Source organism: Crocuta crocuta, unplaced genomic scaffold (assembly GCF_008692635.1).
Source record: "Crocuta crocuta isolate KB4526 unplaced genomic scaffold, BGI_CrCroc_1.0 scaffold1678, whole genome shotgun sequence".
NCBI lineage: Eukaryota > Metazoa > Chordata > Mammalia > Carnivora > Hyaenidae > Crocuta > Crocuta crocuta.
The window spans coordinates 9,249-26,620 of NW_027531304.1; the positions used below are offsets into that span (position 1 = coordinate 9,249).

The following is a 17,372-nucleotide window of genomic DNA, read 5'->3' on the forward strand; positions in this document are numbered from 1 at the left end:
AAAAAATATATATGTATAATATACGTATCTATATTATATATACATATATGTGTATATATATAATATGTAATATATATGCATAATATATGTATATATGTATATATACATATGTATATGTATCTTATATATATATATATCCCCCAAAGAGAGCTGGGGTAGCTATACTTATTTCAGACAAAATAGACCTTAAGGTAAACTCCAATGAGACAAGAAGATCACCCATACAGAAAATCAACCTATGGATTTAAACAAGTTACACCAAAAAGACTTGGCGGACATATACCAGACACCCTACCCCAAAGCAGCAGAATGCACATTCTTCCCTAGTGCACATATAACATTCTCCAGGTTAGATCTTATGATAGGCCCCAAACAAAGTGTTCATAAATTTGAGAAGACTGAAATCATATCAAGCATCATTTCTAAAAAATATGGTATGAAACAAGAAAGCAATAACAAGAAAAAATTGGGAAAATTCACAAATGTGTGGAGATTAAACATCACATACTGGAAAACCAATGGACCAATGAAGAAATCTAAAGAAATACAAAAACAATTCTTCTGACGAGTTAAAGTGGATAAACAACATAACAAATGTGATGCAGCAAAACAGAACAACAAAAAAAATCTGCAATAGGGAAGTTCCCAGTAATAAGTACCTATATCAAGACACAGACCCCAAATGAACCACCTACTTTATACCTCAAGGAACAGGGTGGGGGTAGGGGAAACGAAGCCCAAAGTTAGTAGAAGGAAGGAAATAACACAAAGGAATAGAGACTACGAAGGCAATAGAAAAGATTAGTGACAGCTGGTTTTGGGGAAAAAAAACCTGCCAAACTAGGTACACTTACCAAGGAAACTAGAGGACTCAAATAAAATCACAAATGAAGGAGGAGACATTACGACAAATAGCACAGAATACAAAGGATTATAAAAGAGTATCATGCACAAGTGTAGAGGGAAAAAAAAGGGACAATGTAGAAGAAATGGATAAATTCCTAGAAAAGATAACCCAAGAGCAGAATGATGAAAGAATAGAAAATATAAAGATACAAATTTCTAGTAAGAAGGCTGACTCAGTTATCAACAAATTTCTTCACAAAGTAAAGTTTAGGACGCAGGGCTTCAGAGACGAATTCTATCCAACTTTTAAAATAATCTCTTCAAAAAACTCCCAAAAAACCTGAAGAGGGAACATTTCCAATCTCATTTTTATGAGGAAAGTCTTACTCTGACAGTAAAACCAGGCAAGTACACAGAGTAAAGAAAATTACAGGCCTGGGGCGCCTGGGTGGCTTAGTCGGTTGAGCGTCCGACTTTCGCTTAGGTCATGATCTCGCGGTTCGTGGGTTCGAGCCCCGCGTCGGGCTCTGTGCTGACTGCCAGCTCAGAGCCTGGAGCCTGTTTCAGTCTGTGACTCCCTCTCTCTNAAAATCACCAATGAAGGAGGAGACATTACGACAAATACCGTGGAATACAAAGGATTATAAGAGAGTATCATGCACAAGTGTAGAGCGGGAAAAAAGGGACAGTGTAGAAGAAATGGATAAATTCCTAGAAAAGATAACCCAAGAGCAGAATGATGAAAGAATAGAAAATATAAAGATACAAATTTCAAGTAAGAAGGCTAACTCAGTTATCAACAAATTTCTCCAGGAAGTAAAGTTTAGGACCCAGGGCTTCAGAGATGAATTCTATCCAACTTTAAAACAATCTCTTCAAAACTCCCAAAAAACCTGAAGAGGGAACCTTTCCAATCTCATTTTTATGACGAAAGTCTTAGTCTGACAGTAAAACTAGGCAAGTACACAGAGGAAAGAAAATTACAGGCCAATATCCTTGAGGGACATAGATGCAAAAGTCCTCAGCAAAATATTAACAAACCAAATTCAATGATTCAATCAGCAAATCATACATCGTGATGGAGTGGGATTTATTCCAAGGACTCAAGGACGGTTCGACATTCATGAGTAAAAGATGCACTACGATGATAACAATAAAGGAGAAAAATCACATGATCATCACAGTAAATGCAAAAAAATCAACATCCATTTATGATAAACACTCTTGACAAAGTGGTTAGCAGGAAAAACACCTTGTTACAATAAAGGCCATATACGACAAACCGACACCTCACATCACAGTCCACAGTGGAAAGCTGAGAGCTATTCCTCTAAGATCCGGGAAAGAAAAAGAAAAGACAAGAATGGGCACACTCACCACTTTTAACTCAACAAACTATCAGAAATACTAGTCAAGTGGTTAGACAAGAAAAAATATGATTAAAGCATTCAAATTGAAAGGAAAAAGTAGGGATACTGATTGTGGATGACACTGTATTATATGTATAGAGAACCTTAATGACTCCACCAGTAACTGTTAAGATAACTACAAGACATCAGTGCGAGGTGCGGGGGGGATGAATAAGATACAAATAAGTGGAGAGAGATTCCATGCTCGTGAGGGTAGAAGAATTCACATTTTATTAAATTACGTTTCTTTATTTTTGAGAGAGAGAGCATCAGAGACAGAGAGAGACAGAGAGAGCATGAGCAGGGAAGGGGCAGAGAGAGAGGGAGACACAAAATCCAAAGCAGACTCCAATGCTCGGAGCTGTCAGCACAGAGTCCAACACGGGGCTCGAACCTCCACACACCATGAGATCATGCATGACCTGAGCCGCAGTCAGATGCTAAATCGGCTGAGCCACCCACGCGCCCCAAGAACTAACATTTCTAAGATGTTCGTGCTACTCAAGGCAATCTACCAGCTCACACGATCTCTATCCAAATTCCAATGGAATGGGAACAGAAAGAGAACAACCCTAAAATATATACAGACCCAGAGAGTCACTATGGTGATTGTTATGGAGGTTTCTCAGTGAAAGATACAACAATGAAAAATAGAACGTCCATATTCCATTCATGACTCTTTATGTGAAGGCAATGAACGTACAAACTAAAGAATATTATGCGCCCTGAGCAGTATTTACATTAGCCAACACAGGGAATCCTCCTTTGTGTCCACAACTGGTGAATGGATAAAGAAAATGTCAGAGAGAGAGAGAGGAAGGGAGGGAAGGCATATTACTCAGCTATAGAAATGTAAGGAAATGCTGCCATTCGCAAAAACGTGGATGGAACCTGAGGACATTACGCTACGTGAAACGAGTCAGACAGAGAAAAACAAATCCTGTGTGTTCTGATTTATATGTGAGTCATAAAACAGAAGCAAACAACACAAATTCTGGTGGTGGGCAGAAACAGGGTCGAGGGAGCCAAGAATGGGTGTATGTGGTCGAAAGGTATAAACTTCCAGTTATTACATAAACAACTCCTGAAGATGTAGTGGACTGTATCATGACTACAGCTAATAACAGTGTACCATATCTTCGTCAGTTGATACGGCAGAAGACCTTACAAGTTCTTGTCAGAAGAAAAATAAAATTTGCGACCATGAGTGCTGATGGATGTTAACTAGATTTATTGTGACCATTTGCATGATATACAGATATCTAATCATTGCACTGTACTAATACAATGTTATGTCATTCATATCTCAATGAAGAATGCAAGTAAATAAATAAATGAGCGAATCAACACAGGGTCCTTCTACATACTGTATGCAAGAGATTCACGTCAGGTTCAAAATACAAACAGGTAGAGAAAATGGGTACAAAAACATATTCCATACAGAAAGAGTCAAAAGAGAAANAATATATGGATGCCTCTCACTTCATGACTTTAAAACTTACTACAAAGCTACAGTAACCAAAATGGTGTAGTGCTGGGATGAAGACAAACATGAAGATGAATGAAATAAAGAGCAAAGAAATAACTTTCCAAATACATCGTTAAATGATTTTTAACAAGGGTGTCAAGACCAGTCAACAAGGCAAAATCTGCCCCTGCAACAAAGGATGCTGGCAGAATAATACCCACATTAAGAAGAAAAAGAAAAAGAAAGAAAGAAAAAGGAATGAAGCCAGACATTTAACACCATACACAATAATTACCTCAGAATAGATGAAAAATTCAAGTTAAGATCAGGAAGAAGGCAAGGATGACCACCTCACCACTTTTATCCACCTAGCCACAGAAATCAGGCCAGAAAAAGATAAATGAGAGCAACCACACTGGTAAAGAAGAAATTAATCTCTCACTAATTGCAGATGACACGCTACTATGCATAGAAAATCCTAAAGACTCGGTCAAAAAAAAAATACTGCAAGTCATAAACTAATTCAGGAGAGTGGCTGGATACACAATTAATACCCAGAAATCAGTAGTGTGTGAGCCCTATCCAGTAATACAAAGTAGTAGAAAGAAAAATTGAGGAAACAACACCATTTACAATTTTACCAAAATATACCTAATAACCCTTATACTGAACAAACTGTAAAACACTGGTGTAATAAATTGAAGGTGACACACACTAAATGGAAAGATATTCCATATTAATGGATTGGAAGAATACTGTCCATATTACCCAAAACAATCAGCACATTGACTGCAATCCCTATCAAAATACCAACAGTCTTCCTCATAGAACTAAAACAAATAATACTGAAATTTGTAGGAAAATACAAAAGATCTTGAATATTCAAAAAAAATTCCCACTGAAGAACAAACACGACGAATCACAAAAACAGATTTCAACATAGAGTACAAAACGGTAGTAATCAAAATATAGGGTACTGACTCAAAAAAGAAAAAGACATACAGATCAATAGTACAGAATAGGAACCCCCAAAATAGACGCACAACTATATGGCCAGCTAATGTTTCACAAAGCTGGAGAGAAGGTTCAGGAGAAAAAAGAAAAGCAAACGGCTTTGGGAAAAGTGGACAGCAACCTGCAGAAGAACGAAGCTGGGCCACTTTCTTACACCACACACACAAATCAATTCAAAACGCACTGAATAGCTAGGGGTGAGGCCTGAAAGCATAAAACTCCTACAAGAGGACCCATGCAAAAAGTTCTCTGACATCTCCCATAGCAACATTGTCTGATGTCTCCTGAGGCAAGAAAAACATAAGCAAAACAAAAGAAAGGAAAAAAAAACCTACGGAGATGATGAGAAACTACAAGCTTCTGCACAGCAAAGGAAACCATCCACAGGACAGAAGGCAATCTATTGAATGGGGGAAGATGTGTGCAAATGACCTATCTGATAAAGGCTCAATACCCAAAATACACAAGGAACACAGCCTTCCTGAAGTCAGATTCCGACGAACACCCAGAATATCGAAATGAAATGTGTCCAGTGGCAAAAGGATCTCCACAGCTGGAAGGAGACAAGATGGGGGTGTGAGGTGCATGGAAGTGAACTGGGGGAGAGAAAAATGGCGATGCCGTTTTTGGAGGAGGGGAGGGAACGCTTTCCGTGGAAGGGAAGAGAAGGAGAGAAGCACAGAGTTTGCACAAGAGGAAACCCTCTCTGACCACGGGACTGGGGGGTGGGGGAAGGGGGCGAAAAAGCACACAAGAAAAGGGCCACAGGTCTTTGTCCGCCTGCTCTGCTTTGCTTTGTTTTTCAAACAGCACTTGGAACTCAAACTCAGGTTTCGGAAGTGTGTGACTTTTTCAGGAGCAGAGCTGTGGCGTCCACGGAAGAGGTAAACGGTCCCGGGGTACACAGCATGGTATCGGGATCTTCAGGGTGCACGGGGAGAGAACAATCCTCTTCCTGGAGTACTTTGGAACAGGGTCTGTTACTTCCCCAAAGACCAAAGATCCTGCCAAGCACCAGCAGAAGGCCTTTCATCAGCAGGGGACAGAGGTGCATCCAGAGGCAACAGAATTTCTGCTGCTTTTAGCAGTGCCACAGCATAGATTCCGCACACTGTGCAGGCAGGGGATTGATTTTCAGAGACAGGATTTCAGACAGGGTGGGAGGCTCTAATCTTCAGGAGCGGTGGGGAGATCCATGTGAGACCAGATCCTTTAAGACTTTGGGTTTTGAATCCCAGCCACACCAAAGAAAAACACAGAAGCACTGTGGCACACTGTGAGCTGACTGCCTTCGCTATACCGTAAGGAGGACTTGAACAGCAGGGAGTGGGAGATCCCCTGTCCACGGGGCAAGAGATTAGAGCGGTGCCATTGCCCCCCATGACCCAAACAGGGTTGGACTTCAGAGAGCGGCACAGCAGCCTGCAGTGGAGGAGGGGCCCACTTAATGTAAACCTTGCCGCTTATTTAGTGGGGTAAGACGGACTCTGAGCAAGGCACCAGACTGGTCCTCCAGAAGACCAGCACAGACAGCACCCAACACACACCAAGTGTACTCAGAATCGAGCGTCCAAATGGCACCTGCAGTTCTGGTGGAAATGAGACCAGGTTTCCTTATATATGTTGTTTTACTTCTCCTTTAAAGTCAGGCTCATAGCCTCTTATTTATTTTTCTGTTGGGCATCGACTCTTTTATTTGTTTCTTCTTCAATTTCTTATTTTTCTTTTTTGTTTTCCTGTTGTGTTGAAATGTTGGGACAGTCATTTGAAAACAAATGAGAGGGCCTAACACACACATTTTACATACACGGCACTTAACTTTACTCACAGTATAGAAACATCTTGTGAGGGCCCAGGGCAGGTGTCCCCGAGATGGGCCACTTTGGCACAAAGATTATTTCCGGTCAGAAGCAGTCACAACCCAACAGACTCAGCCAAAGATTTTGACCTTCTTGGGCCCCTCAACGGACTCAACAGTATTTAGATGGAGGCGCTGCTTCTGGAAGGGAGCAATCTGCATAGATTATACATTATCCTAGGACCGAGGGGTGGAAGACAGAGACTGAAGGAGATAAAACAAGGAGGAATTCAGCAAAGCCTGTTTGTTAAAATTCCTATGTCCCATGGGGCATACGCATGTGGCCCGGCAAACACTTGCTGAACAAACATCGACTCCTTATCCTCTTCCTATGATTGGCATTCCTCCCCTTTGGAAGCCCAGACTCCTACCTGCCTCTCCTTAGTGCAGAATGACGTAAGGCACATTTACCTAGTCTCTAAATGTTGTGCTGGGGTGGACTCCCCATGCATATGAGATTAAGTTTGACGTTTTTCCTGTTAATCTCCTCCTATCAATTCGATTCACAGTCCAGCTAGAAGGATCTCGAAGGGCACATGGAATTCCTCCCTCCCCAACAATGTGAAGGAATTTCACTCAAGGAGAAGAAATAAACCACCTGGAGGAGCTAAGATGGAGGTGTGGTCGGAGGACCTAGGCTTGCTTTGTGCCTCCAACACAGCTAGATAACCCATCAAATCGTTGCGATACCCAAGCAGTTGGCCTGAGGACTGACTGTTGAACAGACTCCACAACCAGACGGAGACAAAAGACTGCATCAAGAAAGGTGGGAAATGCGGAGACTTGGTTTGGGAGAGAAACAGATTGCAGGTGCTGCCCGATGCAGAGAGCCCCGGTCACAAAGAAGGGTGAGAAAGAGGCACACTCGGGGGAACACACAAGAACATTTCCCCAAAGACATCCACTCCACAGTGAGAGGGGGCGAATTTTGTGAGCTTCTGCAAGCAGTGGGGTTCAAAGACTGGCGTTTCACAGGTCACGGGGGATGGCTGGGACAGAGACCGGAGGACGCTGCCTACTGCGGGAGCGAAGGCAGCCAAACCACCTCCGGGCACATGGCATGTTCTGAGGGTCACCTAAGTGGGCAGAGAGACCGTTGGTTTGTTTTGGAGTGCATCTCTGGGCACTGGCATTGCCTCTGTGGGACAAAGGAGCTGGTGGGCACCATCTCCCCTGCCCCTGGGTGGAGGTGCAGAGACACTTCCTGAGGGCAACGAACCAGGATACTACATAGCAAGCTTGCTCCAAATTCCACACCCTTGTGCTCTGACGGGACAGCCTTTCTGTGTCAAACGTGCATCAGTCCCAGCACAGCGAGACCCTTTCCCAGAGGACCAGTGCCAATGCCCCCAACACCAGGATCCTGAAGCTTGGAGGGTCAGAAGTCAGCAAAGCTGGCTGGGGAAGCCCCAGGATGCACTGTCCTGCTCCAGCCAGGCAAGTAGCCCGGAACAGACAGAAAATAGCAATCTGAAAAACACCTAGACACTTGAGAGGAAATTTTTCCCTCTTCTGGGAAGACTTCCCTCTGAGCATCAGCAAGGACTCCTCTCTCCAGGAATAACGGGCCTCGATATGTCACTTGTGTCCCCTGCCCCTCACCATAAGCCACTTCAGTAAATGCCACAGTGCCCACACCGTGGCTGCCTGACCTGCTGACTCAAGTCTTTCCCCCCTGCACTCTGCTGGCACTGCTTCCACGCTAAGAACCAGTGCTGGGGGCCCCCTCCCCAGCACACATCCCGCCTCATACCATGTGTACTGCAGAGTTGTGCAGGACTTCAGTTCGAGTGCAAGCAGCATCAGCTCTCTTTTACCAAGCCGACCAGAGCACACCTACTTAAAAAGCTACCACACTCTGGCCAGGGACCAAGCGCTGTCCACTGCAGGTAAAGAGAGGAGCTGCAGATGACTGGCCTGAGGGACAGAGCAACCACAACACAGCAGCCGAGCACATGAGGCATGCGCCACGGACCTTCCCTGAAGGATGAGGTCCTGGACATTATATGACTGGCTCTTCATAAAGCCTTTACTCTTAGGAGCAGGAAGCATATCAGGCTCTTCGAAGACAGAGAAGGCAGAGACCTAGACAACGGGAATTCATCTTCGAGCAAACAAGAAGATATGGTCACAGCCAGAGATCCAACCCAAACAGATATAAGTAACATGAGTGGTGGAGAATTTAAAGCTTCACTCAGATAGATACTTGCTGGGCTTGAGAAAAGACTGGAAGACATCAGGGAGGCCACACTGATAAAGAAGCTATAAAACAATCAGTCAGAAATGAAAAAGTAAAATAACAGACTAGATGGACTGACCACAAGGGTGGAAGAAGCTGAGGAATGAACATGTGATATAGAAGATAAAGTTATGGAAAATAACAAAGCTGATGGGGCTGTGTGGGGAGAGAGACAGAGAGAGAGGGAGGGAGGGAGGGAGGGAGAATTGTGGATCATGGGATTGGTTTAGGGAACTCAGTGACTCCATCAAACATAGTAACATTCATATAATAGGACTCCAAGAAGAAGAAGAGAGAAAAAAGGAGAGAAAATTTATGGGCGGCAAAAATAACTGCAAGTTTCATATTCAGTGATAGGGAAAAGACACCAGAATCCAGGACAGAACTCCCAATAAAATCCACAAAAGTAGGACAACACCAAGATATACTGTAATTACAGACAGAAAATACAGTGATAGAGGGAAAATGTTAAAGAAAGAAAGAAACAAACAAACAAACACCAAAACCCAGCAAGTCAGGGGTGCCTGGGTGACTCCAGTCAGTAGAGCATCCAACTCTGGATTTTGGCTCAGCTCATGATTCCACTGCTGACTGGCCTCACTCTTCTGGGAGGGCTGCTTGAACAGCACGGGGTGTGAAATCGCCCTGTCCAGGGATAGGAGATTGCGTAGCGCCATTTCCCCTCCAACACCAACACACTGGGACTTCAGGGAGCAGCACAGTCACCGCCTGTGGAGGCAGGACTCACATACATCCTACCCTGCCCATCTGTGCCTGGCAACTCCTTATTTACTGGGGTGGGAAATAGGCATTCAAGTACAATAGGCACAGAGAACTCCCCTCAGAATCAACAAGAACAGATCAACATCATGACGTATCATAGGGAAATTCGAAAAATACAATGATAAAGAGAGAATTCTGGCAGATAGCAGATAAGGTGGCAGAGCAGCATGGAGACCCTGAACTTGTCGCATCCCTGAAAGACAGCCAGATCAGCACCAAACCATTGTAAACACCTGGGAAATTGCTCTGAGGATTAACGCAACAATCTGCATACCTTGAGCTGCAGAACTTGGCAGGTATGTGGTGCAAAGAAGTAAACCTGGGTAGAGAAAAGCCACGGAGGGCAAGGAGCCGAATGTGCAGAGGGAGGGCAGAGAAAGAGAAAGGGGGAGAGCGCAGCACATTGGGACCCTGCAAGAAATGCACTCTCCCCGAGAGTAGCCGAGGAGACAGAGAGAGACAGAAAGAGTGAAAACACCCAAAGGGGACTGGACAAGAAATCTGCTTCCCATCACCACTGACGGAGAGAAAGGAAAGAGTTTCAATGCCACAGGATTGGGATTGTGTAAACAGTGGAGCACGACTCTGGAGTTTCAGAGCTCAGTACATGGCGGTGCTCTGGTGAGAAAGCAGGGAGAACCCCCAGGAACAGGCAGCCTGGTCTGGGGGGGTCCCTGTGCCACACAGGGAGAAGCTCCTCCCCTGCTTGGGGAGGAATTTGGTAGAGGCCATATGGCCTCCCCATGGGAAAAGATCCCCCGGGCCCAGGACAGCTGCCACATTTGCTGGTATTGAGACAAAGACCGCAGGGTGTGGTGAAACCTGGCACCAGCTGTGTGCTGTGATTTGCCATAAGATCTGAGGCTGTGCAATCAGACGACTCTTTTCTGGGGCAAGTCATCACCCGTCCTTGGCACCCTGAGACCTCCCCTCCCCCAGAAAATTGGTGCGGGTCCAAGTCAGGGAAATCTCTGCAGTGTGGGCTTTTGAGACACAACCCCATGTGAGATAAAATGCTGGGAGCCGCACTGGCCTCTCTGATGGTAGTCACAGCAAGGAAATGGCAGTGTTTGCAGCTCCTGCTGTGAGAAACAAAAACTGGTTATCTCCTTCTGCTACTACTGGCTCATATTAGAAATGAGCCTGCTGGTATTGACCAGGCCTCACAATATTCCATATCAGACCCATATTCCGAACACAGATACCACATAAGGAAAAGCATATTCCTGCCTTTACAAAAGAGATTTTAGATGAGAGCTCTGTGGGTGATTGTCAAAAGCCTCTTCCTATGGGCCTTGCATATCAAAGACAATTGAGCCTGGCCCCAAGACAAAGAGCCTAATTTAGAGTTTAGGAACAAACAGGGGTAAAACTTAACACGTACAGCTTCTTCTAACTGATGATGTAAGGCAGTCCCTTCCCAAAGGCATACCATCTGCAAACATCCTCCTTACAGGTGGCTCGGATGAGGATAGAAAAGAGTAGCTAACACATAACCCAAAAGCAAAAGGCTAACACCTTTAGGGCTCCCGTGGTGTTCACACATTTAGCATCAAATAGGTTTCCACAAACTAACCAGTTCAAAAACATTCATCCTCTTGAGAGCCAAACAGAATAATTCCTAACCTAACTATTTACGACTTAACATATATATGTCATCCTATTTTTTCATTAAGAACATCCTGTTATTTCCTTAGTTGTACAATTCAACTTCACTATGATTGAGGTAATTCACAAAAGGCTTCCCATTGTAAAAATTCCTTTTTCTGATCTCATGTTGTTCTTGAACCTTTAAATAAAGACACCAAAACCAACAGGACAGAGATGTCTGCCTGGTGATCAGAAAGAATCACGGGGCTCTCTCACTCTCTCTCTCGCCGACACCGTCCATCCTTCAGGGACCCCTGGACCTGTCGGAGCAGGCCTCCGACAATAAAACTCTGGAGGAAAGTGCTGCCTGGCAGGCAGACAGCCTGGACACAGAGGGGAGACAGGGACCGGACAGAAGTCTGACCCAAAGGAGGGGTGCTTGATCACATGTGTGTGCGGGTACAAAATTCCCATTTCAGAGACTACTGAGCCGAACGAAGTCATTTTCTTCTCTAGCATGTAGCCTCCTGGCACACACACTGATCAACCCCAGTGAGCTAAGCTGTGCCACCAAGTGGAGAACAAAGTCCATTCACCGAACCCCACCATCCTGCACCCTCCAGACACATCCCCCAAAGAACCAGCACAAATCCCTTCCACCTGTTAAGTTTATGGACTATAGTGTACTGCAAAGTTTCAGTTCTACAGAAGAGTGATGCAACTCCATTCAGATTTCATTCTGTATGCTGCTTTGTCTGTTCACGCTCTTTGCTTCTGTTTTTGCGGATGTTCTTTTCTGTTCTCTTTTGTTTACTTTGGTTTCTTTTTCTTGCATACAGGAAGAACAAATTGTTAAGCTTTTAAAAAATATATTTTATTTTCTGTAATAGTTCCATTCTACTTTCTACTTAAAGTCTGTTTAATTTGTGAATTTTTAAACTTTGTTCCCCTTTCTCTTTCTTGCCTTTTCTATCAAGCGTCTCTTAGCAAGCAGACGGAAACACACCTCGGATCTAGCTTCCTTCCAATGGCTGTTTTGTTTTGTTTTTAATATTTGACTTTTAACCTTTTATGTTTTGAATTTGTTTTTTCCTCCAAAATGACAGGATGGAAGAATTCACTCAAAATGAAACAAACAAACAAAATAGACACCTGTGATTTAATCAACACAGATACATGTAAGATGTCTGAACTACAACTTAAAACCAGTATTATAAGGCTACTGGCTGGGGTTGAAGACAGATGGGAAACCGTTTCTGCAGAGATAAAAGAACTAAAATTTAGGCCGAAATAAAAACCCAAGAGGCAATCTGGAATGGATGCTGTGACGGCAAGGATGGAAAAAGCAGAGCAGCAAATCAGTGATACAGAACGTAACATTATGGCGGAAAAGAACAGACCAGCAAAAGACGATGGAAACAAAGGCAAAAGATCACTGTACAAGACTTAGACAACTCAGTGACTTATTAAAGAAGAGTAACGTTCATATCATAGGAGTTCAAGAAGGGGAATAGAGAGAACAGGGGGCAGAAGGTTTATGTGACCAAATTATAGCAGACAACTTGCCTAACCTGGAGAAGGACACAGACATCGAAATCCAAGAAGCACCTTCAACGAAAAATGAGCAACTCCAAGGCATATCATAGTCAAATTCACAAAATACATAGACAAGGAAAGAATAACGAAAACAGCAAGGGCAACAAGAGTTCTTCACCTACAAGAGAAAACAGGCCAGGATGACTGCAGATCTGTCCACAGGAACTCGGCCAGCCAAAAGGGACAGGCAGGATATATTCACAGTGTTGAATCAGAAAAATATGCGACCAAGAACATTTTATCCAGTACCGCTGTCATTCAGAAAAGAAGGAAAGACAGAGTTTTCCAGACGAGCAAAAACTAAAGGAATTCATGACCACTAAACAGGTCCTGCAAGGAACTTCTAGGAGTAGAGGAAACAAAACAAAGCAAATCAAAACAAAGAGAAGGAAAAAGAAGAAAAAAAAAAAAGAAGAAGAAAAAAGAGAAAACCACCAGAAACAGATCAAAAGCAACCAAAGACTGAATGGACCAGAGAATTTCACAAGAAAGACCACTTTCACAGGTAACACAATGGCACTAAATTCACATCTGTCAATAACCACTCTCCAGGTAAATGGACCAAATACTCCAATCAAAAGACCTAGGGTATCAGAATGGATTTAAAGACAAGGTCCATTCAAATGCTGCCTATACAACACCCAGTTTAGACCTAAAGACACTTGCGGATTGACAATGAGGGGATGGAGAGCCACCTATCATGCTAATGGACATCAAGAGAATGCTGGAGTAGACATAATTATATCAGACAAACTAAATTTTAAAACAAAGACCATAACAAGACACAGAGGAGGGCAGTACATCATAATTAAGGGGTCCATCCAAAAGAAGATCCAGCAGTTGTAAATATTTATGTCTCTAAGTGGGACCACGCAAGTATATAAATCAATTAATAACAAACAGAGAACATCCCTGATACTAGTACCATAATTGTAAAGGACTTAAATACTCCACTTACAGCAACAGGCAGATCATCCAAGCACAAAATCTGCAAAGAAACAATGGCTTCGAATGACACACTGGACCAGAGAGACTAAACAGATACATTCAGAACATTTCATCCCAAAGCAGCAGAATGCACACTCTTCTCGAGTGCACATGGAACATTCTCCAGCATAGATCACATACTGAGCCACAAGTCAGCTGTCCACAGGTGCAAAAAACACCGAGATCATACCATGCATATTTTCAGGCCACAGGGTTATGAAACATGTAACCAAGAATAGGAAAAAAGATGGAAAGGCCTCAAAAAGATGGAGGCTAATGAACACCCTACTAAAGAATAAATGAGGTAACCAAGGAATTAACAAAGAGATAAAGAAATACATGGAAGTCAGTGAAAATGGAAACACGACAGTCCAAACCCTTTGGGATGCAGCAAAGGTAGACCTAAGAGGAAAATATATTGCAAATCAGGCATATCTCAAGAAGCAAGAAAGGTCCCAAACACACAATCAAAACTTACCCTTGAAGGAATTGGAACAAATGGCAAAGCCCCAAACCCGCAGAAGAAGGGAAATCATAAAGATTAGAGCAGAAATCAATGACACTGATTCATCCACAAAACAGTAGAGCAGAGCAACGAAACTAGGAGCTGGTTCTCTCAAAGAATTGACATTAATAAACCCTAGACAAAAATAAATAGAAAAAAAAAAAGACTCAAAAACTAACATCGGATCAGGTATAAAATAGGAGACATGACAAACAGTACCTCCGAAGTAAAGACAATAATAAGAGAATATTATGAGCAGTGATATGCCAACAAATTGGACTATCTGGAAGAAATGGATAGACTCCTAAAAACACAGAAACAACCAAAACTGAAACAGAAGCCATAGAAAGTATGAACAGACCCATAACCATTAAGGAAATGGAATCAGTAATCAAAAAAGTCACAACCAAAACAGTCCAGGGCCAGATGGCTTCCCAGAGAAATTCTACCAAACATTTAAAGAAGTGTTAATACCTATTTTTTGTAGCCATTCCAAAACCATAGAAATGTAAGGAAAACTTCCAAATTGATTCCAGGAGCCCAACATTACCCTGAAAAATGTGGTTTCGAAGGTGTAGATGCGCCTAAATGTTTACAGAGCAGCACTATAAACAACAGCCAAATTATAGAAAGAGCCCAACTGCCTTTGAACTGACGAATGGATAAAGAAGGCGTAGTATTTTTATGCAATGGAATATTACTTGGCAATCAAAAAGAATGAAATCCTCTCACTTCGACAATGGGGACGGGACTGGAGTATATTACGCTAAGCGAAATCAGTCAGTCAGAGAAAGACAGACTTCACTCGTATGTGGAACTAAAGAACCAGAACAGAGGAACACAGTGGAAGGGAAGGAAAAATAAGATAAAAATAGATTGGGAGACACCATAAGAGACTCTTAAATACAGAGAACAAACTAAGGATTGGTCAAGGTAGGGGCATGGGAAGATGGACTAAATGGGTGAGGGACATGAAGGAGGACACTTCTTGAGACGAGTATACCTGAATGTTACACAGAAGTCATGAATCACTAAATTCTACTCCTGAGTCCATTATGACCCTGTATGTAACCCGGATTTAAATAAAAGTTAAAAAGAGAGAGAACAAATTCTGAAAATAGCTAGGAATAAAAAAAAAAAAGTCCTTAACCTACAGGGGTTAAAGTTAGCTGCTGACCTGTCAACAGAGACTTGGCAGGTCCGCAGGGAGTAACAGGAAATATTCAATGTGCTGAATGGGAAAAATATGCAACCAAGAATCCTTCATCCAGCAAGGCTGTCATTCAGAATCGAAGAACAGGTAAAGACTTTCCCAGACAGACAAAAACTAAAGGAGTTCGTGTCCACTAAACCACCAGACTATCTTTAAAGTAAATTTTCTTCCTCTTTCTCACTTTGTTTTCCATCTGGGACCCCTAATGCAAATGGTAATCCACTTGATGTTGTCCCATAAGTCCCTTTAGCAATCTTCACTTTTGTCTTATTCTTCTTCCTTTTCCTGCTCTGATTGTGTGAACTCCATTGCTCTTGCTACAAAGCTTACTAACCCCCTTCTACCTCAGCTGGTCTGCTGTTGGAAATGCTCTAGTGTTATTTTCCAGTTCAGTTATTTATTCCACTGCTCCACCACTTCCCTTTGGCTCTTTTTTATATTTTCTATCTCTTTGTTAAAGTGCTCACTGTTCTCACCTGTTCTTCTCCCAGGTTTGATTAGCACCTTCACGACCACCACTGAGGAAACTTAACAGAGAAATTACTTACTGTTTTGTTACACTGTTATTATGTTTTGTCTATGTGTTTGTTTTCCTGAGGTTTTATCTTCGCCTTTCCTTTGGAACACACTCCGCTCTTTCTTCATTTTTCTTGACTCTCTGTGTGTGTTTCTTTGCAACAGTTGAAGCCATCACCCTCCCAGTGTTGAGGGAATGCCTTGTGTAGGAGGAACCATGGGGTTTAGCAATACACTAGGTCTTGGTTTTCTCTAAGACCTCAGGATTGTCCAATGGCCTATTTCGCTCTTCATAAATATACATGTTCAGTGTGCCAAGACCGGTTGGGGGTCCCAAAGTAGGCAGATCTCAGTGAGCACTGAGATGTGTACTGATTGGAGGCCAGCCCTAGGTAACACATTTTAAAATATGCAAATACATGGGTTCTCTGGGACCAGAAGTATATGCCTGGCTGTCTCCCAGAGGAGATGTATAGCTCTTTCCTTTCCTGATGAGGCAATCCAACAACTCTGATTTCTGTCATCTATGCATCCAGACCATTCTTAGGCTATTCAGAGATCCTTGGTGGATCCCGCTTCTCACAATTTTCAGAAGATGCCAGCTTGCTAAGTGGGGTATACTTGTGCCACTTGAAGGGATAGTTAAGTCCAATTGTTCCAGCTCTATGCTTAGAGTCAGTTATTCAGAAAACAGAAATGTGTATGACATAGAGTAGTTGCTTTAAGAACAAATGTCAGTAGACAAAATTCATCACTGATGATTCACATAAATACTTCACAAACCACAATAATTTCTGCATTTACATNCAATGCCTGGCATACAGTAGGTGCTAAGAAAATATTTTTCTGAAAAATATTAGTGTTTTACCAAACTATTTCATGAAAGTCACAACTTCAGTCAAATGGTTAAAAGCTTTTGAATCTAATCCTGCTTTCGTGTCTAGAATTCCTGAAACTACATAGAGAAATCACATCCTCATAACTGTCAGCCATCTAAACATGATGGAAATGCTCGCCTAGGAATGCTAGAGCTGAGTGATTTTTAGGGAATCTATTCCACAGCTCAGAAAACAGTAAAATGTTGTATATACCATACCATAAAAATGAGACCATACAATTGACCAAAGTCTCAAAGTTAGATTCTTCCCTTCAATTTTGTAATGAAAAACGACTTTACACTTTAAGCCATGTCACAATCTTACTTTAAAAGTTTATCAGGCACATGCCCATTTTGTTATATTTTTTATGGGCCTATACCCTTAATACTCACAAGATCAGCATACTTCTTACAGAGAGCTGCCAGCTTCTCCTCTGGAGTCGAAAGGGTGTTTAAGGCTTGCATCAATAG

General features: G+C 42.5%; 1 protein-coding gene across 1 annotated transcript in view; it reads right to left on the minus strand.

The window, feature by feature from the left end:
- LOC144237850 (gamma-taxilin-like) overlaps positions 1–17,372 on the minus strand; it is a gene marked incomplete at its 3' end in the record, with an annotated part of 27,432 nt that overhangs the window by 7,515 nt on the left and 2,545 nt on the right. Inside the window, 1 exon segment of the mRNA XM_077771575.1 lies at positions 17,295–17,372. This exon segment is cut by the window's right edge and continues 4 nt beyond it. Within this exon segment, the coding sequence (XP_077627701.1) occupies positions 17,295–17,372 (78 nt within the window).